Raw genomic sequence first — 27,925 nt, 5'->3', positions numbered from 1 at the left:
CAGTTGAATTTGACGTTGACATTAGCGAGTTCATTCAAAACAGATACACATACCTATGCATCATCAAACACCATCACACATACACTCACCCATATCACGACAAAGTCATTGTCGTCGTCGTCATCGTTGCAAATGTTGCTAAAAAAACAAATGCTGTGCAACAACAATGAATCGCCCCTCGTTAATAGAGAATGACGGTGTTCATGCTGCGCATTGACTCACACAATGACAGGTTTGTTGCGCACGGCGTTGAATCTATAAGTGTGCCATCGGTGCTGCTGCTTCGGCTGCTACTGTTGGAAAACGATTGAACGTGTGTACGTACACATTACGATACAGTGTAGTGGCTGAGTATTTGGTTCACTGAATCAAACACCACTCCAGCTCCATATACTCTTCATGACTTTTCCCATTGATCGAAACGTTCGAGTCGAGTAACACAGAGACTGCACTCGTGACTTACAATAACATTCGTGTGTATTACACCTTTTTTTTCTTCTTTCAAATAATATCGCCTCTTTTCTGCTGTTGTTTTTTTTTCTCTCATTTGCTGTTTTATTTTGTGTCGTTGCGTAGTGGTTTCTCTCGATCTCGGTCGATTTTTAACAAGTGTAAATCATTTTTATAGCATTCACCTTTGTTGCTATTTTTTTTTTTGTTGCGCTCTGAGAGTGATGTGTATAGATTTTATTTCGTGCCGAGAAATTCAGAGTCAAATATCATGCGAAATGGATTACTGTTTGTATTGCCTGAGCAACAATCATGTGAACTGGAATCGGTCGGAATATTCCAACACAGAATTTATTGAGTTTAATTAAGAAAAATGCGCACAAATTTTATCAATACAACCAGATCAAGTTGTGCATTCCAATGAAGTGATACATTGTTTTATTAAATGTCGACTTAATGTTTTTGTTCATATATTTTGTGTGTGATAAAAAAAATTGTGTAGAGAGCCTTTCATATTTTTTTTTTTCTTCATCAATTCGTATTATTGTTGTTGTTATTGTCGTCATCACCAATACAGTGGTGCGCCTGTCATTGTGACACATATGTGTTATACGTCTATAGTGAAACTCGTCGATACAATTGTGTTTGCACACACGAATACACACACACACGCAAGCACACATATACACACACAGTTGCACAACCACATCGATAGTCAAGTGCCATCTAGTACGCATTCGACGAAAAAATCTCAATCTTTTCACTATCGATAAGAAAATGTCTGCATACGCAAGGAAAATTGACGTTTGTTAGAAGAAAAAGTGCTAGCTGTTCAATATGAACGCAACAAAAATTTCGCTTCGAACATATTTTTCCGTGTTTTAATATCAATTTGTTCACCATTCGTAATTATTAACGAAATGGGAACTCGTGCTAAAGTGAACGAATTGACTTTTTTCATCGTTGATTGAGTGTAAAGTAGAAAAAAAGAAAGAAAAAAATATTTTTTCTCTTCATTTCATGCTTTGTCCTAAATGAATCGACCAAAATCAATTGGAATATTTTCCCGTGTCCTTTTTGTGTGTTTATTGTGCGCGCGTATGTGTGAATGAGTGTATGCATGTAAAATTCAAATCTGAATTTTCGAAAAAATATGAAAGAAAGTGATTGAATGTGATGAAATGTTCGACGAAAATTATGGAAAATGTTTTTGTAGATTATTATTATGTTTTTTTGCCCGTTCGTATGCAATACACAAAAACCGACCAATTTATTATGATGAACGACGATAAACCGTGCGGGTCGACGGAAAACTGTGGAAAAATATGGCAGACTAAGTGCTGTGTGTAATCCAATTAAATTGTATGTTTTATTTTTCTTTCTCTAGCATCGTTAGATTAACATTAGCACCGAAACAAAATGGAATGTGAAAACGAGGAGATGGATGTGTTTAGTGTATATATACAATAGTATTAACCAAACAACAGCAACAGCAAATTTTACCTAGGAAAATAAAAATAAAAGAAACGATGAATCGAAACGGGACTCAACACCCAGAACATCGTTGAACATCAAAAAGCGAAAGCGACACAAAAGTTAGAAAAAATTTAATTAAACACGAAAATCATATGTTTGTGCGCGATTTTCGTATATCAAGTGAAAGCAACAACAGAAATTGAAAGAAGAAAAAAAATACATAGAAAAAGAAAAAGAAGAAGAAGTAATTATCTCAGTTCTGAAAAAAAAAAAAAAAATAGACGAAATCATCAAGCAAGAACGTCGACGACGACGACAACGACGCTGCTGCCATTCTATATACGATAGTACCGTGTATTTGAACAAGGACAAGTGTGCTCGTATATGTTGTATGTGCGTCAATGTGCAAAAAGTGAGGATTTTGCCCAAAAAAAGAAGAGAGCGAGAGAAAAAAACAGAATCAGCCGTAGAAAAGTCAACATCAAAAAGCAAATAGAAAATAATTCAATTTGAATACGCGCACGTCGGGACATACTAAGCGACAGCACCTCGCACACAATGGATTGCCATCAAATATTGAGCGGCGCTTGCAATGTGGGCGACAAATGCTTTGCAATTGGTTCGGTTGAGGGAATCAATTTTACAGTGAGTACATACTATCTACATAGAATATTCTCTGTTTTTTTTTTTGTTTTTTTTTTCGATGACCTTTTTCAAATGGCAAGAAGTTTTTCATTAACGCTCATCACACAGTTTTGATTGGATGCGTTTTCAAATTAGATATACACATCCGTTGCCCAGTGTCTCTTCATGTTCTGTTATTTCTTTTTTTGTCTTCGTTTGTTTTGTTTGCTTCATTTTATTCTATATCACCATAGCGTTTCGTTCTTCGTTCGCAGTTTTCCTCGATTCGTTTCGATCTTTTGCAACAATTTATACAATGAAATGCTCTCAACACACGCTCAAAAATTATGATCTACATGAAATTGTTTTTTTTTTTTTTCTGTATGACATTATATAAATAGAAACGATCTAGAGACAATAATAATTGGTTCAATTTAATTTAACTGACACACAGAGTGGATAGCGCTTTTTTGTTATTGTTGCTGCTGCTGTTGCTGCTTCTCTCACCCGCTCTGTGGCATTTTCGTGTTCGCGTTCTCGTTGTGGCTTTGCTGCTGAAGCTAATTTGTACGCGAATCCATTGGACATTGGTGTGTGATATATAGACTACGTTTATGTATGCATAGCGAGATATAGTGCCGATATGTATAATCAACGAGCAATGGACAGAGAGCAATAAGCGATATGTCATTGAAAATATTATTTATATACATGGGGGGCTACAAACACAACCGTAAACGCAATGAAAACGGCTCTGACATATCTCACACTCCACTGCTACACCGCGCGCGCTATCTTCACCAATGACTGACTGATATACAGTTGTACTATATATCACATTGTACAATGTACATACGGTCTATAGTAAATGTGTTTTTTTTTTGCTGTTGAATTTGAATTTGAACGTGTGCTCAGCTTCACAGCGGTGGCTCGTGTTTGCGTAAATTTGAATAGGATCAATGTGACTGACTGCTATAAACGATCCCAAAACAATTTGTTTCTAGCTAAATTTTTTTCACTTAATTTGCGAGCTATGTACTGTGTGCTTTTTTTCTCTTTCTCCATTGAATTTTATAGTTGTCTCTCGGTCATTTTGGCTTCGATCGTGTCGGGCTTAGATAAAATTGTAGTTCAGCTGTAATGCTGACAGTATGAATTTCGTTAAAAAAAAACTGGGTTTTTCTATCACATTTGCTTGGGTATCTGAGCTGCACGCAAATGTACAGCAAAAGCGAAAAAGCAGGTGTGTGTTTTTCTTCTTTTTGCAATATAGCAACAGAGGATAAACCCTTCATTTCAAAAAGTCAATTAACATTTTTGTTCTATTTCTATTCACGACTGATTATTGAATTTTTGCACATAGTATGGATTAATCACTTGATTGTCTCATAAAAATGAGGTGCTCTGTTTTTTATTCTTGAGATGACATATCAACCACAAAGATAATTTGATTTGTTATCTCTCTGCAATAGGCGTTTTACGATCACATTATCAATTTATATTGAGACACGTAGACGAAAGAAAAGAAAAACATGACAACAAATGAGCGAAAGAGTATTTCGAATGGGGTTTTACTTTGAATGAAGAAGAAGAGGAAAAAAAACAAATACCTCAAGAAATCGTCATGATTCGACACAAATCGTACGAATCACACTTGTTGTCTCAACTGACTTTAGACCAAAAAGATAATTGTGTATAGAAGAAATGCGTAGCATTGAAAAATTAAATAATTTCTAGTTCAACTGACTATACCGACCGTATATTAGTTTTCGCGCGCGTGTCGAGAGCAGAGACTTGAATTTTGATCAAATACACATAGAGGCTCAATATGTGCACACTTGATCGACGCAATAAATGGCATTACATCAAAAATGGCAAAACACAATCAATTTAATTAATACCAGCATAATAATACCAGCTTCCATTGCTGTTCGAAATGCGAATTTTGCGATACACAGCGAAAAGAAGAGCGTGCAAGACATTGGAAATGATTGAGAGACAGAGAGAAAGAGGGTAGAAATACGTCGTTTTTACGACTGTACAATGCAAAATCACACAATTTGACAAGCTCATTTTGTGATGCAAATGGGTATCTTTATAATCAAAAACAAATAAAATATCACATCGAATGTTATGTCGCCGTCAATTTATCGTCTCGTTTTGTGTAAATAGCGCATTTCCAGTGCACGGTCGCGAGCGTGCGCGTGAGCACTCTCATTCCAAGTGAATTGCATATTGTTTATCACTTGAACGACGACAACGACGACGACGACAATGCGCACATTCATATGCCCGTTGAATTTCAAATTGAAACTGTGCAACGCAACGAGAGAGAGAGAACAAGGATGAGAGTGACAGAGACATACGAAAGAAAACAATAGCAGCAGTGTCGTCCCATACAATTCGGATCAACAATGATTCGAGTATGGCACTGACTCACACACACACACACAGATCAGGCTAGTTCAATCTAACGAATAGGCAACTAATAACATATCCAATATCACATGCCCTGCTATCATATACAAACAATGATAAATGCCATTGCGTTCAAAACGAAACAAGAACGACAAAACAAGAAACACACAGCGTTTTAAAGCTCACTGAAACGATTAACAGTTTACATCGATGACAAAATATAAATACAAACGACGAAATGTTCAACAGAAAAATTCCCGTAACCAATTGTTGAAGTAGGTGACTAATATACGAATGTATCGATAGCCCAGAGGTTTCATTGAATGTCAGACGAATTCGCTAAGCGTGGCAATTTTTTGCAAACCAAGAGAATAATAGATGGGGAAAAAAACGAAGAAGACTGGCACAAAAAAATTATATCGCACTATATTTGATTGACATTTATTATTATTGATGGCCAAAAACGAATGGAAACAAAACGGGATATTGAAAAAGCACAACAAAAAAATCTACTCTTCGCGTTTCATTTTGGAGAGAGAGAGAGAGAGAGAGTGTGTGTGTGTGCGCTCAATTGTTGATTGTTTGCAATGCCCATTGGTCAGCCATTCTTATATTGATCCATTACTTTTATTGAATTTTATTGACTTTTAATGCGAGCTCATGTTTTTGTTTTCAATACGGTCGTCTCAACGCCTCGTGTAATGGGACATTGATTAATCAATATTGTGTACTGGCACTGCTTATGTATTTGACGTGCTCAAAACACAATTTTGGACAAATTTTTCGCTCGCTCTGCTTCACACTCTTCTTCGTTTAAATGTTTATGTTCGATCATATATGGAACGTAATGGTTCCGAATGATGGCATTCTCCATTCAGCACGCTAACTGCATGATCAGCTGACTCGTTTTTGGCATTTTATTTTGTGCCAAAACGAATAAAACAAAGAAAAGGACAAACATATGTCGAAAAAAATGCACATTCGTTATGCTTCGAAAATAGCCAAACAAAAAGTACATAAAATTCTGTGTTCGGCGAGCTGCAGTAAAGTTTGACCTCGTACAATTCGATTGTGCTGTGTGACAACGATTACCGCAAATTTGATTTAAAGCCGTCACTCAATCGATAAACATGTTAAGTATGCTTAGCCACTAAATTAAAAGTTCTAATTGGATTCTGTAATTGGTTTCGGTTCTTACCGAATCGCTACGCTTCAAATCGTTTCAGTATTAGTAACAGAATTTTTCAACTCTATGCGCTTTAAACTCGCTGGTGTGCAGGGTTTGGTTTTTTTTCTTCTTCTTCTTTACTGCTTTTGTTGCTTAATAAAAAAAACTTTCACAAATTCATTCGATTGGTACGCACACACACACACACACACACACACACAAGCAAACCAGATAGAACTGATTTGCTCTGATTTTTTTTGTTCAGTGTGGAGACTCGCATTCCGTTTGCAATATTTATTGCCGCAGTTTGTTCATTAGTTTTGCCATATTCGTTAGTGTAATGCCATGAGCGAAGCACAAAAAAAACGTGGCGTTTCATTTTTATGTACTTCATGTAGTGTGCTCGTAGCAGATTCACTGCTTTTATTCTCTCTCTCTCTCTCTCTCTCTCTCTCTCTCTCTCTCTCTCTCTCTCTTGCAAAACTATGTAAACAATTCGATCGTGAATAATGTGCGATGCGATGCGATTCGTAGGCGTTTCACACGCCGTATGCTGTGCTAACACTGGCAATAACTCTAATAAGACATTTAACAATCAACGTTTCAATTTGGCAAATTTCATATATGCTAATTCATCGGGCAGGGAGAGTGCCGACGACGATCACGAGACATCGACAAATACCAGCACGAACCCATACAATAGGTCACATGCTTCCTTATTAAATATTGAATATGGCATGAAATTAACCATATTTTTTCGTGCTTTGTCGCCAAGCAAAGTGACGAGAATGCCATCATCACACAATGATATTTACATTTGAATAGACTGCATCTGATGATATGCGATGAAGCGAGGGTGAGAAAGAGATGGAGAGAGCGAGCGAAATGTTGAATGTCAACAGTTTAAAGTTTAATCATCTGCAAATGGAAAATAAACTGCTGAACAGAACATATTTATACCAAACACTGTTTACATTGCCGCTTTAAATTTACATTTCAATTGGAATTTGGCTTCGATACAGACTTATTAATTTCGGATTATTTATCGATCTTTCTGTTGTTGCAAATTTCATTGAAATGTTGGTGTTATTCCTTCAAATAAACTATAAATATCACGGGGAAACTAAACTATGATCCGTTTGGTTTTGAATTTATTTTCAGGCATATGCAGCCGGCTGCAACATTGTAATTTTGGCGAGTACATTCGAACGTGTTCAAATCATCCCGGGCGCAACTCACAATTACATTCGAATATCAGCGCTAGACTGCAGCACCGATACGGGAAAAATTGCGGCCGCCTATGAGAACAAAGTGTGCATTTTCGAGCCAACACCATTGATTCATAGCCAAAGCGGTCCGGCACATGGACTGGAATATCGGTAAAACCATTTTCTTTGCCCAAAACTGAATGTGTCTCAAATTCTCAAATGATTATTTCTTTCAGATGGGTCCAAACTGGTTCACTCCAAGCCGATTCACACATCAGTTCACTGTCATGGAACCTCGAAGGTACCAGACTGTTGACTGGTGGTGTCACCATTCAAATGTGGCACGAACGAATCACAAACAAAGAAGAGGACCCGGCAAGTAAGTTAAACAATAAAAACTAGATGTTAAATTGCAAAATCTGTGGCGCAGCACTAATGAGCACGAATGATACTCACACACACACAAAACTGTTTCCGAATTCGATTTTAGCTGTCACATTTGAAATAGGGGGTGGCGGCAGTGATCGTGGTGATCCAAAAACACCAAACAATGAAGAGGAACCAGAATGGGAATGCGTATGGAAATGTCATACGGCAACGCCGGTACATCATATGTCATTTAGTCCGGATGGCACACTGTTCGCAACGTCCGGTAAAAGTGATCGTTTGGTAAAGATTTGGTATGAAAACAAAAATGGTGAGTTGAATAAAGAACAAGAGTGAATTTTCGTCAAATTCGGACAGAAAAAAATTACAAATTGATTAATGATTGTTTTACTCCTGGTTTCAGTGCTCTTCCCGAACAAAAGTATGGATCAAGCGCACTTTGGTTCGATGGCATCGAACGGTCAAGTTGAGTTAAACTATGGGTTTGTTTACATAGCGCATCCACGGGCTGTTACCCATTTGTCGTGGCGAAAGACCAGTAAATACATGCCAAAAGGTTCCGTATCGAATATGCTCGTCACATCGTGTTTAGATAACATATGCCGTATTTGGATTGAAACCGTTTTGCCCGACGATGGCCTAGTGAATATGAATCAATTCGATCCGTTGGCAACACAAAACCCCAAATTCCGAACACATCGACATAAACATCGATTTATGCAACGTCTCAAACACATGAAGACGTGTTTCCACATTCGACGCCATGCAAAACACCACAATGGCAATACCCATCATATTGGTCAAACGGTGGGTTCTGTGTATGGTTCAACACTTGCAAATGGCAATTTTGGCCAATCGCCAATTCCATCGTTACCATCAACGTACAGTGTACATGATTTTCATTCGTATGGTTACCATGGCACTGGAGTCACGCCCGGTTTGCATTTCCATTTGGCCGCTTCGATCAACGCTGAAACCGACATACCTCTAGTCCCGTCGATGCAATCGAACGATCCATCGAATCAACCGAATTTCATTTTACACTGGCTCAACAACAAAGAGATGCATTTCACTATGCAAGCCGAATCCATACTACAGGAGCTCACGCGAAAAGTCATCGAAAAAGAGCAAATGAATAATATATCGAGTGGCACCAGTGAACACAATTCCGATGGTCATGATGGGCACGAACAGAGTGAACCACATCAACAGCAACCACATCCGTCACAAAACCAACTATCGGCTGAAGAGCCAAAAAGACGTTTTGGTAAAAGTCAGAAATCATTTTCGCACGATGAAAGTAACAGCGACGATCATCTGGGTCATTCGGTTAAATCGGGCGGAGCATCACAAGCTGGTCTTCACAGTCATCATTCGTTATCGAATACGACATCGTTAAATTCATTGGCTACAGATCATGGTGGTGCAGCTAATGTTCCTGTCACCGATTCACTGGATATGAAAATCGAATGTCTTCTTCGCGATTGGCATCACAGTCCGGATTTATTGTTTTCAATCCATCCAATCGATGGAAGCTACTTGATTTGGGTCGTTGAATGGCTCGACGAATACCATCCCGGATCGTTTAGACAAGCGCAAATTTCATTTTCAACACGAATACCATCCGGTTTTCCGCTAGGAGATGCAATGTCAATGTCAACTTCGGTTAACCTCTACAATACCGGCGGTCATTTATTACATTTTCGTGAAATGGTGAAAGGTGTACCTAGTTCAGTAGTTAGTCAAGCGGCAGCGAATATGGAAAATCCCGGCGATCCAACGACACCGTTGCCCAGCGTGCAAGAAGAATCAGAGGAGCAAGCACAACAAGAGGAAGGCAGAAAAAGTGTTACGAAAACAGTCAATGCAAATCAAAACGCTGCCGGCGATGGATCAGAAGAGGAACAACCACCGGATATATTAACAGCTCCACCGTCGCCAACCATATCAATGGTAACCAAACATGCGAACGGAACGTTGAACTTATGGCAACTCACCTTCGCCGATAAATCGAAATTCACTCAGGTTTGTTCGTGTAAAGCATTCAATTGTTGTCGGTTTCAATTAACATGTGATGTTTTTTTTTCATTTCTTCTTCAGGTTCTGAGTATAGGTCACGTGTCACGTGCATCAGGTCATCGTTTCCGTGTCAACGACATCACTTGTCATCCAGTGTTGCCGTTGCTGTTAACCACATCTCATCACAACATTCCAGATACGCCACCCGATTCGAATGCCCCTTACAGCCCGAATCTGTTCACACCAAATAAAGGAAAAGACGTTTGTGTACCAACTGGTTTTTGTTCCGAGTTGATTTTGTGGCGTGTCGATTCCGTTGGACCACTTGCACAGTCCGGAGGCGTTGAAGAACTGGCACGAATCAATTCATTGGAAATATCTGCATTCAGTAATGTCGCTTGGATTCCAACCCTATTGCCGAGCACAACTCTGGGCAGTTTGAGTAATTCACCATCAGCTTGCTTCGTTGCCAGTGATGGTGAATGCTTACGCGTCTATCAGGCCGTTATCGATGCTCGCACTCTCTTGGCAGAGGTATCGAGCAGTGAGCGAAAGACTCGCATGATGGATTCCATGGTATCATTGTCGTCAGAAGGTTCATCCGATAATGCTGCTCCACAACAGCCATGGCATACGAAAATTAAAATCGTTTCGCAACAATCAACAGCTCGTCCCGGCTGCATAATCCAACTGGATGGCATTGATGATGCAACGCACGATTGGCAAAACACACAATTCCTACACGTTTTCCAAGAGCAGCTCATAACTGGCGAACGAAACGAGGTCCGAACCATTCCGGTGGCCGAAAACTTCGATTTGGGCCTCATGGAAAATCAAATGAGCGCAATAGTCGATCTACAACAGAATGCAGTATTTGAGGAACCATTTTACATTGTTTTAATCGAACGTACAACGAACGGAAGCACCATTCATATGTGGCGCATTGTGATTGCATCGCAACCCGAAACGAATGATTTAACTGAAAGCACAATGTATGTACCTGATGGGAATTTGGTTCAAGATTTAGACGAACCCGATCCGACTGGACGTCGACAATCACTTGCCGGTTATAATTTAAATAACGAAGGAAAAGTGTTCAATGCCGCTGAAGCTCCGCATGTTAGTATTAAAACGACAAAAGTATGCACACAAGAGTTACCATTGCCCGAAGGAGTTGATGTGGTTCATGCATCACCGGCTGCCGGCCATTTAAGTTCATCGTCAATTTATCCAGCTTGCTTTGCGCCGTATATCATTGTGACGGCTTGTTCAGATTCAACATCACGTTTTTGGCGTTGTAAAATCGTTAAAAATGGCGACGCCGACGATGCGAACGCATTTGCAACGCGTGACAATTGCAAATACGAATGGTGTGAATGGGATATGTTGAGCCGTGATCGTGAATCGACAATTGAAGTGCCGGGACAACCGTTGCACATAAGTGCCGCATATTCGGGACGAATTGCGTGCGCTTACAAGTATGGAAAATCATTTACGCGTCCACACAAAGGTGATCCAGATTCGCGATATGTTAATTTGTGCGTAGGAATTTATGAGTGTGAAAGTACCGGTGGCAGTGAGTGGATCCTTGAAGATACAATCCATTTGAAGAATGTTCATTTGCCGCGCATCAACCTCGATCCACATTTGGATTTGAGCTATTTGCATGACCGAAGCATGCTGCAGAAGAAGCAAAAGTTAACACAAGTTATTCAGAATTTGACACATGATGAATCACGATCACCACGAAACGGTGAGGTTACACCGGACGGTTTACCAAAACCGAGCACACTGTTGGCCGTTCCAAGTTTCAGTACGTTGCAATCGTTGCGACGAAGTATCATCGAAAATGGCAATACATGCCCGTTGACACAAAAGCATTTGGTGCAATTGGATTGGGTGTCCAAGGAAGATGGAGCGCATATATTGACTGTAGCTGTGGGTAGTAAAATTCTATTGTACACATCAGTGTCTAGTGATTTAGCACAAGCAAATATTAAAGCAATGAAAGAATCACAATCATCAAATCGGCCACTGTTGCGAAAAGCCAGCTCATTGGCACAGCCCCATTTTAATGATGAAATCCGTTGGATGAAATTGCGTCAGATTGAATTGCACACGGCCGACGGTTTGCCACCGTTACCGATGCAATTGTCATGGGTACGAGACGGAATTCTTGTGGTCGGTATGGATTCGGAAATGCACGTCTATTCACAATGGAAAGCGCACAAAAATGCAAACAACATCGATATGGAAGATATTCAAGACACAAGAAATTTACGCGATGAAGATCTACGAACGATGGCCAATGAGAATACACAGCGACGTATGGCGTCTGCTGCATCAATTACACATTTGAATCGAGCCGTTGGTTCGATGACTTTGCCAATACTGTCGAATGATAAGAAACGCAAATTGGGCCCAGCCACCAGTACCAATCAATTGAATAACCTCGATCAAGGACGCATTCATGATTACATGCCCGATTTTGGTCTGTTTGAAGCATCACGAATTGCATGCCCCGTTCTGCCACAGTATCATCCGAAACAGCTGATGGAACTGCTCAATTGCGGTAAAATCCGATGGGTCAAAGCGATTTTAGCGCATTTGGTTCGATGCATCAGCGGAACCTACATTAATCGCTCGAACGGAAACACCAGTGGAGATGAAGAAAATATCAATCATCAGGTATTTTTTTCGCCTATTAAATGACAAAGGGTAACGCAACACAAATCGTTTCTTAATCGTTTCTTCGATAACAGAATACCAAAACTCATGCCATTTCTCATCGAAATACAATATTTCATACTGAATTCTAGTTGAAAAAATCAGACGAAAACGAATATCACAAAGCCGTTATCATGTTGTTATAAATGTTTTTATCAAACAGAAAATGACAAATGACTTGAAAATCATAAACAGTAAATAATCGGTTTATCTCATTCCTCCATCACCACAACACAATCTAAATAAAAATTTTATTTTATTCTAACGTTGCGTTAATTTTGTTGCAAAATAAATTATCGCTATTTCTGGTGATCTAATCTCTCTAATTCGCGTTATTGCTAAAACAACAATACTCTGTGTTAACTTTACCTTCCCTTTTTTTAGTATGTGCTAACACTGAAAATCATACTGAATCGCCTCCTTCTCCTACGCTATACTCTATCTCTATATCTCTCCTCTATCTGTTATCTATATATCTATCTGACAATTTTTCCATTAAAAAAAAGAACAACACCACCACCACCACCACATCAACACTTAATGTATACTCTGACCCGTATATTCAGTGCGTTCCACATTCTCATTTGTATAGCTTAATTCATTTTCTTCTATTTTTTTGGCGAAAAAATAATTTCTATATAGCCATATAACACACAAAAAACAAATTCGGTACAAAATTCTCTTAATTTTTATTTTTTTTCCCATCGAGATGATTCGAAAAATTAATTTTGTTTAAAATATTGCTAAACGAAGAAGGTTCATTTTACGTTTTGAATGAATGCTAGATGTTAGTGTCAAACGATGCACACAATACAGAAAAGCGAGTGCATTTAAAATGTTTTAAATATTTTATTTCGAATAATTTCGTGTGGCATGACGATATAAATAGCAAACAAACGAAAATATAGCTGATTGTTAGTTGAATATTATGATGAGCATTTTGTGTGCATTTGTTCTATTCACAAAATTACGAAAATGAAGAAGAAGAAGAAAAAACGAGAAAAAGACACGAATTATTATTTGTTTTTCTTCTGTAAATTGACTGAAAGAACACACCAAATTTAGCAATATTTTGAATGGATTGATTTGATTTGCAGCGAGGTTGGTCGAGATCTCGCACATTGTCTGTGAGTTACGTTGCTGGCACCGCAAGTCCTTTAGAACAAAGAGGATCTACAACACAGGTGTGAACATGATTATTTTGTTTTTATTTTAGTTTTTTTTCTCTTTTTTTATTGTTTTTTTTTCACTCTCTTTTTATTTTTATATTTAATTTCCGTTGCATTTTGTCTTTAAAATATATATATGAATGAACTCTTCTTCCTTCTTGTTACTGTCATGTGTAATTCGTGCGGTGAAATAGATGCTCGATGAAAATGTCAAGCGATTCGAATTGTTGTGAAAGTGTGGATTTGATTGAATAAGTCAACAGTTTGACATTTTCTTCGGTCAATTATTTTCATACATTTTTATATATTCTTTCGTTAATGCCTTTTATGGAACTAGCGCTTCATTATGATTTCGTGCCTGCGAGGTCGATGTTGATTCAGTTAAACATCTTGATTTCCTCTCTCAACGACTCGTTCAATTTCTTTCAAATGTTTTTTTTTATTTATCTGTTTGGTCGCGAGATAGACAATTTCCGTATGTACATTCAAAAACCAATTATTCTGAACGTTAAATTTAACATTTAATTTTAATCGCTTCTCTACATTTTTTCTAAACCAACCAACCAACCAACATGGATTGAGTAGAATGTTTGAAGCATGCCGTAGAATTCCCCATTTTATTTTACTGTAAACAAAACCCAATAATGAATAACATTGATCTAATTTGTTTCCTTTACAACGGTAGTTTAATACAAAATGGTTAAACAGAATCCCAAACATACAGTAATTGTGTGTGTGTAAGTGTGCGAAACCAAATTTGCCAAACCGCACACAAATATCCAATTTTATCGTTAAACAATCTAGATTTTAAACCAAGTGGAGCATGAATTGTATATACTAGAATAGAGTAGAGTAGAGTATAATCTCTTGTTTAATCAAATCAATCAATAATAATTATCAAACAGTCAATCATTTTTCATACAAAAATGAAATCACTCGCAGCCAAAACATATCGAAAATGTGCTGTTCTCTTCGGAATAATAACTTTCAATACAAAAAAAAAACCGTTTCAAACAATTTAAAAACAAATATTTCAAAATTGGCATTTTCGGAAGTAGAAAAAAAAAACTTAGATTAAAATAACAATGGGATCAGAAAAATAATATTGATTGATAATTTTTCAAAATCATTTTCGAGCATTTAACAAACAAAATTTACGAATCGCAAAACTTAAATATCATTTTCAATTTCTCATCTAAATTCTCGTAACCCAAAAATAGCTTCCTGAAGAGTTAACACTTGATTATGCGGAAATTACATCGATTCCTCCGTTGCCACTGTGGACACTTTTGGCTGCTGACCGAGAACAAAGTCAATCCAAACAGAATGAGGGAGAGAAAAAGGTAGGCATACATTTGATTTGAACAGCGATTTTTAAAATCACATTGTCTCATTGTATGTCTAATTGCAACGTTTGCTCATTAGGATTACAACGATTTGTTTGATTCGAACTTGGATAATGAAGACAATCTGGACGATTTGCTGGAGGATGATGGTGATCGTCAACAAAGATTCGACGCACGTCGACCGTCGTTGCCAAGTGAACGGCAAAGTTTATCGCATTTCGGACCGCGTCAAGGTCAACTCATATCACGTTTGTTGACTCACACTCACTTGCCCGGTCTATCATCGCTTGATCAAATGCATTTATTGGCATTAGCCGACACCGTTGCCACGTGCAACACCGATTTTGCCGAACGATTCATTAACGATGCTGCAAAGACGGCTATATCAAAGGAGAACCTAACGGGTGTTCCGGAAAATGTTAGCACCGATTCACTGGATGATTGTGGTCTTCGCTTCTTGCTTGCAATGAAGCATTATACCTATTTGTTGCGATGCTTACCGCTTGCACAACGAACGCAATTCCAAAAACAAGGTGTCGTTTCATCGAATGTCGTGTGGGCTTTCCATTCAGAAAGTGAAGAAGAAATCCTCAATCTGATTCCATCGTATGCAAAAGATCAGTTGAGATGGGCCACGTTGAAAGAGCTTGGCGTCGGTTGGTGGTTGAGAAACAACTCTTTGCTGCGTAGATGTATCGAAAAATTGGCCAAATCGAGCTATCAAGCCAAACAGGATCCAATGGACGCCGCTCTGTATTACATTGCGATGAAGAAAAAATCGCTGGTCTGGGGTTTGTATCGATCGAGAAGAGACGAGAAGATGACAGCGTTCTTTGCGAACAATTTCCAGGAGGATCGCTGGCGAAAGGCTGCACTGAAAAATGCATTCGCCCTGTTGGGAAAACAGCGATTTGAGCATGCCGTGGCATTCTTCTTGCTGGCCAATTCATTGAACGATGCTATTGAAGTTTGCCTAACCAAATTGGAAGATTTGCAATTGGCTTTGGTTATCACGCGTTTATACGAAGGTGAACATGATGCCACACCGCCGAGCTACAGAAAATTACTCTACGAGGAGGTTTTAGGCTGTGACAGCGATGGAAACAATCAAGACATTAGCCGTGCACATCCAGATCCATTCTTGCGATCGATGGCCCTTTGGCTGCTGAAAGACTATTCGGGCAGTTTGAATACACTGCTGTTGAACAATGTTGGTTTGAATCATCCCAGCCATATGGATGATGATCCATTTTTGCGTTCCGATTCAAATCAATCCACAAATCCGAATGTATTCAACTTCTATATTTATCTGCGAACGCATCCGCTTCTAATTCGTCAGTACATTGCATCGACGGCACAAGAAAAGAAGAAAGCACAAGTGGTGTTGTCTGGTTTCAGCTACAGTGGTGGTGAAAATACACAGGCACCGACGAAAATTTGGGGCGATCGTCAAATACAAATCGAAGATTCGATCACACCGCTGGAACGGCAGTTATACTTTACAACCGCTCATGGTCATTTCAAAGCCGGTTGTCCGGCACTAGCACTTGAAGTGTTGAGCAAATTACCTTCGAAGGTTATCGAACCGGATGAACCAAGCCAATTGAATTCACCATGCGATGAACTGCATGCTGAATTGATTGATACTGGCATTTTCTCGGATCAAAAAGGCAAAATCGAGAAGGCACCACCAAAGATCGAAAGTACTGACTGGGGAGCACCAACAACAACAGCCACCAGCAATGGATTGGACTCCGCCGATGCATTGGATTGGGGTGCTCCAGTTGCGAAATCGGCCGACGACGATTTCAAAGTTGTCTGGGATGATGATGGAGAGGATAACGATTCCGATGAGAATGACATCGGCCTCAGTATGGATGCGAACAAGGCGAAAGAAAATGAAAATAGCAAACAACCATCAATACAGGAGGATTCAAAGCAAAGCAATGGCGAACGTACGGAAATGCTCGATATTATGGCGCAACAATTGAAATTCGTGGCATGCCTGAAGATTCTCATGGAAGAACTGTCAACATTGGCAACTGGCTTCGAAGTTGACGGTGGCCAATTGAGATATCAATTGTACGTGTGGCTCGAGAAGGAAGTGGAAGCACTCAAGCAATTGTGCAACTACAGCAGCAGCGAATCCGATATTGTAGCGAATGAGGATGGGAATCAAGGCGAAACAAATGACCGTGAAACACCAATACCTGGCGCTAGACCATTCAACGATAGACCCACTTTGCACGAAATTTTGATCGCCGAAAAACAAGATTTTGAAGCGAAAGTACAGCGTGCGGCAAGAAGAAAACGATGGTTGAAAGGTAAATTGAAAATCTTTTTTTGAATCAAATGCCAAAACTTAACTCATTTAAAGCCTCCAAAAATTGGTCAAGTGATTGCCAGAAGTAGCTTTTTCTATCATTTGATTGGCTTCAAATTTGGCGTGATTCCGTTGTTCGGCAAAAAAATGAGATTCTCAAAGTTTCATGGTGATTAATAGGACCTTAGTGTATTTTGGAGACGTTTAAAATAGCAATTTTAACAATTTTCGGAGGCTCTCTCTTTATGATAATCATAAACTGAAAAGAATGCTCATTCAAAGGAGAATTGATTCTAATGAATTTTTTTTCAACAATTTCAGCAAATGAAACACTATTACGAACACTCCTCAGCTACTGTTCACTTCATGGAGCTAGCGGAGGTGGATTGGCGTCAGTGCGAATGGAACTGGTTTTACTTTTGCAAGAATTGCAACAAGAAAAGACACAGCAGCAACTACTTAGTCCACTTCCATTCCCAACCACTTTGCCCTTACTCAGTGCATGCGTTGCTGGAAATCGAACCGTTATCGCTGATCCAATACGGTATCTAGAGGTGAGTGTCTTTCTGCATTTGAGTTTTCGACATGGAGATAATTTCCCGTTGCATACTATTGCCAATTTTCCTTTTTTCCACAGGCTCAAACTCACGATATGCTTCAAACAATGGTCGGTCTGCGTTCTCCACCCATTGGACTGCAATCATCTGCTTCCGAGATATTTATTTTACGCGATTTGGCCGTTGCTTTATCCGCTTGCATTTATCAATCGTTGTGCGACTCTGATACATTTATTGTGAAACAGAGCGCTGACACAAACGGTTGCCATAGCCCCGGCATGGAAACATTGGCACGTCTAAATGCCAGCTGTCAAAGTACACATTTGATGGCAAATGCTGGTGGTAGTCGTCGCCGTCGAAAGTATTCCTCCGATGAGCCAATCGCGGTGAGCACATTGCCATCAAAATGGCCCGGAGTTACCAATTTGAGGGCGCTGCTTGCTCGTGAAAAAGACGAAGATACACCACGATTGAACGTATTACTTTGCGAAGCATTTATGGCAACATTCATGTCGTTGCTGGTTTACGGGCTGTCGACTTGCGATTGTCACATTTTGTATCGCTTGGCCGGCCAGAAATTTACAAATCTATCATGGGGCAATCTGTTTGGCGGCGGTGTCAAAAAACTACTGAGAAAAGCCAGTTCTAGGGCACACGCTACAATTCAGGAAATTTCACAAACATCACAAGACACAATCATCGAAAATGGCGAAGCAACCAATGCAGAGAGTGGCGTTTGGGGTGCAGTCACTTCGATTACCAAACAACGAGTGAAACTCAACATGAAATTGCTCGGTCATTTTGGCGGTTCACAAGGATCACCGAATATGAAAGAAGACAAACCAACCTATCGTGAACAATTCGTACCACCAGACATGTCAATGGTTTCATATTTCATGGCTAAACCGTCGATAAGAGGTTTTTTTTTCTCTTCTAATTCAATGAAAATTGTTTATAATTCGAATGTTTATTTTTCCACAGAAATTGACGACGACGAATATGATTCGGCCGATTCAATCAGCTCTGATATCGACGAAGATGAGGATGATGATGTATTCGCTGATCCATTGAACAATGATCCGAAAGCTAGTCAAGCGTCAGCTGCCGTGAAGAAACATCGCCGTGAAAATACCGAACACTCCAATCCATACTCATATTCATGGTTGATCATGCGCACAGCCATCCTGCGCATCGCTCAAAATCAATTGCAAGATTTTATCGCCGTTGCTGGCATTGAAATGCAAGGTAAACAGCAAAGAATGACATTTGAATAAGGATGAATTACACTGATCTGTTTTATTTGCAGAATTACCGGTTGCTAGTCCATTGACACATGGTGTTTTACGGAGATTGAACTCATGGATTGAAATTCTCAAAGAAGATTTGGCAATGCGCGGTCCGGCACCGATAGATTTTATTCCTGGTTGCTTCATTGAGTCCGATATTAAGGGGCCGGCAATTCACAAATATCGATCTCTGTTGGAAAAACACAATACGCCATTCAGTCCAATTCAAGCGTCCTCTGCACCAGCACGCCGGCTGTGGCATTTCCTGGTGCGACAAGAACCCGTTCAAGACATTTTCATTCGATCCGTTTTCGGTAAGAAACGTACAACATCATCGGCTGGTGACAATGCATCCGTTGCTCCATCGGTCATCAACGATGCCACTTCGGGCAGTTGTAAGTCAAAACATAGATAGTTTTCGTTCGAATGTCATGAATTTGTCTCATAAACACATCATATTTGAATTCAAAAATGCAGGCGTCGATGGACACACAAGCGATCGCGATCGCAACGGTCAACCTGTCTCCGAACCCGTTCGCATCATACACAAAGATCAAGAATCGATATCGGCATTCTGTTTGAACAACGTAAATCCCGGTCTTATTTCATTGTCAACGCCAAGAGAGGTGCAGGAAATGGATATTTCGTTGTTGCTCGAATCACCCAATTGGATGGAAGACGAATGCGAACTAGATATTTTAAACTTGAACAAAGACTCCGATTTGATTCCCTCAAGCAATTTCCTCGTTATTCAAGCCTCTTCCGAAAAGTGAGTTTTTTGTTTCAGAATGCGTTTTTTTCACATATTTTTTTTCCCTAAAATTCATTCTCAATCGTTGATTTAAAACGATTTTTTGAATATTTATTTTTGCAGGAGTATTCTAAACCAAGCACAGCATGCTGCCACAAATTATGGCGTCCCGTCGAGTCCAACATCGACGATGGCTCCACAATCTGGCCGCGGAGCGTCAGTGGTAAGTGATTTTGTCACCGAACCAACCTCGATTTTAGTCAAACACATTTTTTTTTTATTACAATACACAACACACGCAACTAATCTAATTGGCTTACATCAAAAAAACAATTCACTAAAACTCCACACATTACACAATAACACACTAACAAATTTCTACTGCTTTTTATTTGGCTTTCGATTTTGGGTTTTCTCTTCTTTGTTTTTGAAATTGTTCTATTCAAACACTTTTCTTTTCTTTTGTGTGTTTTTTTTTTGCTAAAAACTTTTTATATTCAAAAAAAATTCATTTTTAGCTCTCAACACATCAAAAACTAATGCACAGACACACACATCTAATTGTTTTCTTTTATGTAATCGTCATTCATGACTAAACTATAATTCAGATGTGTAAACAAAACATTTCTGTGTGAATAGTTCAAAAATGAGTTTATGTTCCAACGAAAAATTGTACAAAAACCAATCCGCTTTATTTTCTATCCCATCTGAAGCATTTCACAATCGAAAGTTCCAATATTGAATTGATCTTCAATCTGGATCCTCTAACCGAATAATTTAAAACCATTTCCCTTGTCGGAGCGAACACTTTGTATGTTTTCATTTTTTGTGTTTTCATTTCGATTTATTATGATTTTATTCTTCGTTTTCCACATTTCATTATTTTCCTCAATTTGTATTTATCAAACAATTGCATACATCACAATCACAAACATTCATCCAACATATTTCATAGATTGTAGGAGAGGTTTTTTTGGTGACAATACATTGCCAATCAAACGATTTAAAAAAACAACAAGAAAAAAACTAACAAAATATCTCATTTTCTTCTCTCTGTGTGTAATTCACATTTTTTGTGTCGTTTCATTTTATTGCATTTGAACTAAAAACCAAACCAAACCGAACGAAACGTTAACAAAAAACACAAACAAATAATTCAAAATCAAAAAAAAAAATCACCAACTCGAAACGAAAAAAAAATCCTCGATCGCGCGCATTACGAATATCAAATCAGATTAAGGGAGCCACATTTCCGGGAAGTCATGATCCACGCTTTTGTAAACTGGTCATTGAATATTCTAAGCACTTACTCAAACCGGTACATAACAAAACAAAACATTATTTACAAACCATCCAGTTTCCAAATTATTGCAAATTCCATTTCTGTCTCTGTTTTCTTTTAATTTTGTCTTTTTCTGTTCAAATTCGAAATCTTTACTTTTTTTAATTTCATCGGCATTTATATCAATCATAATATACTTCTCAGTGTTTCATTAACTATTTTTCTTTTCTGTGTTGAACATTTTTCTTTTGAAAACGGAATTTGTAACGGAATGTGCAAATGAAGAGTAGTGTAGTTATAGCAATATTTTTTTCTAATGTAATGCCGTAGTAATGTTGGTGAACATTTATCGTAGATTTTGAAGATTTCGTTGTTCACATTTAAATCCATTCCATGGATACCGTTCGCTTAGAATGGAGCTTCAAACGATTTAGTTCTGTTTTTTTTCTCTTCTCTCTTTCGGCTGCTTTATACACTCGAACACATCCATTAGATCGACTTGATTTGTTTTATGTTCTCTTTAATGTTTGTCATCTATATGTTCCTCCTCTTACATTCTGTACAGCACATCAAGTTCTCTTTTTCTCACCATTTTTTTTGTCTTTAATTCAAAGTCGAAAGATTTGAACACGTAGAATAGCATTCTTAACAGGCTTCTACTTTGCTCTCTCGTTTTTTTGTGTGTGTTTGTGACACATTCTTGTTCACATTGTAGATTAGAACATGCAAATATTTCTCGTTTTGTACACTGCAAGAATATTTATCTAGACTTTCGTTGCCCCACCAATGCAACAAATTGTAAAAATGAAAGAAAATCGCGTTGCATTTGTTTTTTGGCGTCACACTCCGACTGTGGGCCGTTTTTATTTCCAATTAGTTAGTGATATGACATTTCTGATGGTAAAAAACAAATGCAACTGCATTAATAGTCACTGCTGTATGTATGATTCATTCCATCACAATAAATATCAGTAGATTTCAAAATTAGTTTCGATTTTCTGTGTAAATTGCATTGTGTACACACTCTACCGCATCTCAATTTCACTTTGCGTGTTTCTTATGATGCCGATATTTTTTTATTCAATTTATTTTCCTCTTTTTTGTAGAACGCTGGTAATTTGTTCAATGTTAATGAACCCAAAAAGGTACTTTTTCGTTTGTTTTTTTTTCTTTTCACTTTTGTTTTTCAAATCTTATTGAGAGTGTCAATTGGTTTTTTTGTTGTTTCCAAACATGTTTTTTTTCAATTTCATTTTCAGTTGCTCGATGTTCTTTCACGAGACCATCACATTTTGCTTTATGTTGAATTTTCTGTTCGATTTTTCTTCATTTTTTCCTTTTTTTCCATTCGTCGAAGTTAAACTTATGATATCATTCAAGCCATATCTCACTATATTCGACTTATCCCACTCTTGGGCATAATAACAATTAAGGCATGTCTTTGGTTCATTCCAATCCATTCATCGTGTCCATTTTCTTTGTTGTTTGAATTGTTCAAATAGCTCTGTTACGCTTCTAAATCGCATCCCACCCGATTGGAATCTTTGTGATTGTTGCCGACATTTACTCATAGATCGTTTTTAATATTTATTGTTTTTTTTTTCTCAATATAAATGCATTCTTATTTTATTTCACCTCCTTTAGAATTTAATTTTGGTTGAACTGTTTAGCTTTTTTTTCTGATATGATATGCATATTTAAAATACAATAGTTTCAGTAACGTTGACCCCATTTTTAGCAATGCATTCTCAAAATTACTTGTCGATTTTATTTCCAAGTGTAGCGGTGTTCTTCTTTGGTTATATTTTAATCGAATGACTTGCTTTCGTGCAAGATTTTTTAAATCATGGACTAATTCGTTTGATTTCCCTTCACCTTTTAAAAGGTATTGAAACACAAAGTCGACAATATAAAACGAATGTGCGCACACCCATTGATGCCATTGTACCTAACTGGTGGCCAAGATGGTTCGGTTCAGATGTGGGAATGGGGACACCAACAAGTCGTTTGCACACCACGACCACCCGGGACATTTGCCAAAGTGACACGATGCCGGTTCTCACAGCATGGCAACAAATTCGGTATCGCCGATGGCGATGGCAATTTAAGCTTATGGCAGGCCAGCTTAGCATCACAATCCAATCGATCATTCTTTGTAAGTTGAGTCGTAAATTGGTTTTTTTTCTTATTTTTTCATTAGAAAAACTTCGGTATCACACTTTGAGTATCATTTTCAAGTTCTTTTGGATAAAAACTCAGTCCCAAACATATTCATACTCAATATTCTTATGTCCATTCATTGCAGACCTATCAATGCCACAATAAAGGAATCTCGGATTTCGTATTTTTGGGCTCGTGCAGTTTAGTTGCCACGGCTGGCCACAGTTCAGAAAGTAAGAACGTTGGATTATGGGACACATTGTTGCCGCAAAAGAAATCGCTGGTTGCATGTAAGTTTCCGGCATAATAAAATAGAATTGGATTGACCTTAATTCGAATTTATCCATTAAAAATTTAAAATTCCAATTTCTAAGTAAATTTTAACGAAAATAATTTTCAGCATTCGCATGCCACGAACAAGGAGCATCGAGTTTGATTTATGCGCCACAGCATCAGTTGTTGATTTCGGCTGGTAAAAAGGGTGACGTTTGCATATTCGACGTACGGCAACGATCACTACGCCATCGATTCCAAGCGCATGAAAGTGCAATCAAATGCTTGGCTATCGATCCGCATGAAGAGCACTTTGTAACTGGTTCGGCCGACGGTGATATTCGAGTAAGTTCCTCTTTTTCAAGTTACTATTTCGAATGACAACAAAAACAAAATCTTTGAACCAAAAAAAACCAAATCTATCTCTTTGAACAGGTATGGGGTCTATCGGTTCATACCTCATTGTACACGTACCACGGTGAACATGCGAAGAGCAGTTTCTTCAAGCACATTGGTCAAGGTGTGACACAGATCCAAGTCGATGCGCAAGGACGCCTATTTTCATGCGGTGCTGATGGTTCAATGAAAGTGCGTCAACTACCCGACCGAGAGTCAATCGTCCAAACTTTATACTAAAGCGAATATTAAAATAAAACAAACATGTATAATGAAACACATACCAAAAATAAGACAACACGACGAAAAAGGAATGAGAATAACCACATAAACAACCACAAACACACACTAACACAGCTCAAGTGATATGTATAAAAAGGGAGAAGGCACTCTGCAAAGAAAAAACGAAAACAAAAAAACAATGCAGTCGACTTAATTATTATCATCATAGCGACAATATTACAAGAAAAACAAACAATATCCTATAATTTTAAACTAAAACCTAGGAATTTCACATTGTATGGGGAAAAAAAGCTGTTATATTGAGTATTTATTTCTATTTGTTATGCAATTAATTTTTATTTGTTATTTATTGAAATTTTCGAAGAACATGGGGAAGTTTTCATAAATTTATCTACCAAATGATGCAAAAAAAATAAGAGAAAGAGTAAAGAAAATAAACATTTTGATCAATGGAATGCAGTCAAAAAAAATGGAGAGTGCTGCATGTGATGTTAGAACGAACACCACGCTGTTCGTCAACAGTTCAAGAGATAGGAAGAATAGGATTTTCGCTAAGCATGGCAATTTTAGTGATGTTTTAAAACAAAATGAAGAAGAAAAACCAACACGGTGAATTTATCTATTTATTGTAACTTATTCCAAACGAAATAAATATCGAGTTAAACATTTATGAGTAGGAGTCAAAACAATTCTTATGTATTAGTTACGAAATCAAAACAAAAAGAATCATTTGTGTGACTTTTGATTGTTATACGTCAGACTTGAGTCTATTTTTAGCCATAAGACAAATAATTTTTTTTTCTGTCCTAAATCTTAACTCAAACAAAAGAATTTTTGGCTTTTTTCTTCTTTCTGAACTTTTTTTCTCGACATTTTTATTAAAGAAAGTGCGTGAAAGAAAAAAAAATATACTTGAAAAAAAAATTGAATTTTAAGAGAAAAAAAATGACTTTTGAAAAAGCAAAAAAAAATATTTCTTCAACATTTTCTATTCGTTCCTTCGAGATAAATCTTCTGGAATTTCTTTTCGGTGTATATCACATTGTAAGCGCGACGCGTGTCAAATCGAACACCGATGAACTGGGAGGGAATGTTTTTGATTCATTAAATTTAAGTGTGCAGTGCATCGTTACCACAGTCAATCAAAGCACGTTTGTTAAATATTTTATAGTAGCCATCTTTTGTCAAAGGAAATATTACAACAAAAAAACCAATCAAATGTAAATGTATAAGACAATTCTATATATATAAACTACAAAAAAAAACACAAACAACCTATTCACATATAGAAAATAACAGAGAGCAGTGTAGGATCAGAGAGCGAAAAGGATATAATACTAATGTTTAAGAGAGAGAGAGAGAGAGAGAGAAGGATGTTAAGAGTGAAAAAATAGAGCGTTGAATGTTTCAAATTATTTGCAATAAAAGAACATATTACTATATTATATCAAAAAGTTACAATAATCGAGTGCTGAGTGCTGACAAAACTGGGAGGGAAATGCAACAATAAAAAAATGACCTTATGATAGCTATTAATGAATAAATTGCTTCGAAATATGGCCCATATATAGTTACAAATTGAAGAGCTGAGTTGAGAATACAAAGCACACACTTCTTTCTTTCGTTTAATTTGGCCTTTTGAAATCTAATCGTTTTGCATTGTTTCATCAGTTGTGCATACAAAGATTTTGATTAATTTATCTAGCAATAAATCAGCACGATAATTCTTTTCTAATTTAATTACAATCATTTTTATCGTTCTTTTTTTTGTTGTCGTTGCCTTCGGAATGTGTGTGCAGACCGATAAATATAATCAATGAATGTATGTGTGCACGCACATACAGAAGGAGACCACCTCTTCAGGACAGAGTTGATTTTTTTTCATTTTTCTGTGGTCGTAATTTTTTTTAGTTTTCAATTTGCCTATTGCACAGTGTGATGCGCCGAACCAAAAAAAAGTATTAAGTTGATTTTTGTCGCTTTTAATTTTATTTCGATAAATCGATATACCAATAAAAAAAAAGGAAGAAAGAGATGAATGAAACATATAGCGAGCAAAACGCGTTCATGAATTCAAATACGGCTTAAACACTCTATAAGTATCACGTACACACAAATGATAGCAAGACAATGTTTTGGAAATAAACTAAATCCAATAACATATACTGATGCATAACCATCTTTTGCCCCAACACACACACACACATACCGAATTCCTTTGATCATCCAAATCAAGATTTTGAAATCATATACGTGTTTATAATTGTAGATAGCATAAAATATATTACATGAAGAAATAATTTAAAAATATCGTATTATTCATTGAATAATAGTTTAAATGCAATAAAATAATTTAAAAAAACCATTTAAAGGTAAACCGTTTTATTCATACATTTTGTTTAATATTTGCTGAGTGGGCTAATGTGTTGGATTCATCAAGATTCCCATCATCAGATAGGTCAAAACCTTTTCTATGATACAATTTGATACAATGATATTTCTGATGATGACCCATATCAACCGGTTTGATTGATCAACATCGGTGGTGAACCAGCATGATTGGCTTATGTATTATAATGGTAAATATGTCCATCCTCTCCCCGACATGTATTCATGAGCCATCAATTTTTTGACTTTCGAATAGAAAATTCCGTTTGCTTTTCTTAAATTCCCTGACAAATTTGTTTTCATTTTTGCTGAATTTCATGGTTTTCATTTCAAATGTCCTCAACTGAATTTTGTGTAGAAATATCCCCAGTTCAAAAAGTTTTTAATTTGAACAGCGGCAACACGAAGTACAGCTGTCACTCGACTGTCAAACATCACATATGAAGCGTCAATGAATAGTATGTAAACAAAATATTGGTATCTAAAGTGTTTCTAAAGAAAGAAAATTGATTGTATGTAACTCAAAATAAAATGTTTTCGTTATGTCGTTTGTGTGCGAGGTATATGGAAGAAACCGAGCGAAAAACGGAAATAACAAAACTGGAAACGAAATTGGCGTTTTGCTGTGGGTGGAAGCGGTCACAAAATGAAGCGCAGATGCCACAGAAAGCATGCACTTTGTGCGTTGACCAATTGCAAACGTGCTGGACGTTTACTGAATCCGTTTGGGCGGCCGAAGCGCAGCTTAAGAAACTGACAAATGAACCGGTCGAAGCCGAAGAAGTAGCAGTAGCAAATGAGATTGAATTTGTCGCGCAAGATGATGACTGTGAGGACGAGGTAAAAACAGAGGATGATGTGGATCCAAAGCTGATGTCGAATTGTGTTGTTGTACTGGAAGAAATGAAATTGCCTTTAAAAGACAGCAATAAAGATAGTGATGTTAATGCTGATGCTGATGCCGGTGCTGGTGTTATTGACGACGATGATGACAATTATAATGATGCGGACGATACTGTTTTTGATGCGCCAACCACTTTCTCCGATGCGGAAAGTACACATTCAAATAAGAGTGAACAAAAGGAGAAGATAAAAATCGATGCCGAAAAAAGGCAATCGTTACGAGATCCATTCCTAACTGGTTTAACACCTGAAGATTGTCTCGAAGGTGGCTTGATAAGTGCGGATGGTGTCGCAAAACTGGAGAAACTAAATCCAACTATGAAAACCATGTCCTGGAGCGACTGTCAGTATAAATGTGACAAATGCAATCG

The 27,925-nt window shown here is 37.7% G+C and overlaps 2 protein-coding genes across 23 annotated transcripts; both read left to right on the top strand.

Moving 5' to 3' along the window:
* Nucleotides 1–230: 230 nt before the first annotated feature.
* LOC129564858 (dmX-like protein 2) lies at nt 231–24,952 on the top strand. 22 transcript variants are annotated; one of them, XM_055440054.1, is made up of 21 exons: nt 231–317; nt 1,838–2,571; nt 7,298–7,515; nt 7,581–7,723; nt 7,835–8,041; nt 8,135–9,756; nt 9,832–12,438; nt 13,575–13,661; nt 14,867–14,989; nt 15,072–17,316; nt 17,637–17,869; nt 17,953–18,790; nt 18,854–19,117; nt 19,179–19,553; nt 19,636–19,927; nt 20,033–20,132; nt 22,298–22,336; nt 23,077–23,346; nt 23,497–23,641; nt 23,752–23,969; nt 24,060–24,952. In XM_055440054.1, exons 2-21 carry the CDS (start codon nt 2,485–2,487, stop codon nt 24,258–24,260), a joined length of 10,314 nt encoding a protein of 3,437 aa, XP_055296029.1. In that variant the 5' UTR covers nt 231–317; nt 1,838–2,484; the 3' UTR covers nt 24,261–24,952. The 22 variants fall into 22 exon arrangements, with proteins under 22 accessions (XP_055296029.1, XP_055295394.1, XP_055296721.1 ...); XM_055439873.1 differs by lacking the exon at nt 231–317 and adding an exon at nt 343–473; XM_055439610.1 differs by lacking the exons at nt 231–317; nt 22,298–22,336 and adding exons at nt 355–473; nt 21,144–21,227.
* Nucleotides 24,953–26,791: 1,839 nt separating this feature from the next.
* Nucleotides 26,792–27,925, top strand: LOC129574444 (serendipity locus protein delta-like; the record flags this gene model as incomplete). The annotated part of the gene is given in 1 exon segment (XM_055456499.1): nt 26,792–27,925. A coding segment is annotated over 1 exon segment (743 nt), but the record flags the coding sequence as incomplete, so codon positions are not given.

The sequence above is a fragment of the Sitodiplosis mosellana genome, unplaced genomic scaffold, assembly GCF_009176505.1.
Source record: "Sitodiplosis mosellana isolate CC-2019 unplaced genomic scaffold, AAFC_SMos_1.0 Smas_scaffold_1, whole genome shotgun sequence".
Lineage (NCBI taxonomy): Eukaryota > Metazoa > Arthropoda > Insecta > Diptera > Cecidomyiidae > Sitodiplosis > Sitodiplosis mosellana.
This window is presented reverse-complemented; position numbering and strand designations above follow the sequence as displayed.

What these genes read in the sequence shown, in the direction of transcription:
- LOC129564858 (XM_055439419.1), top strand. Translation starts at nt 2,485, where the DNA reads ATGGATTGCCATCAAATATTGAGCGGCGCTTGCAATGTGGGCGACAAA. An exon ending in AGAATGAGGGAGAGAAAAAG is followed by an intron (nt 14,990 to 15,071) that starts GTAGGCATACAT and finishes TTTGCTCATTAG; the next exon opens with GATTACAACGATTTGTTTGA. An exon ending in CGGCCGACGGTGATATTCGA is followed by an intron (nt 23,970 to 24,059) that starts GTAAGTTCCTCT and finishes CTCTTTGAACAG; the next exon opens with GTATGGGGTCTATCGGTTCA.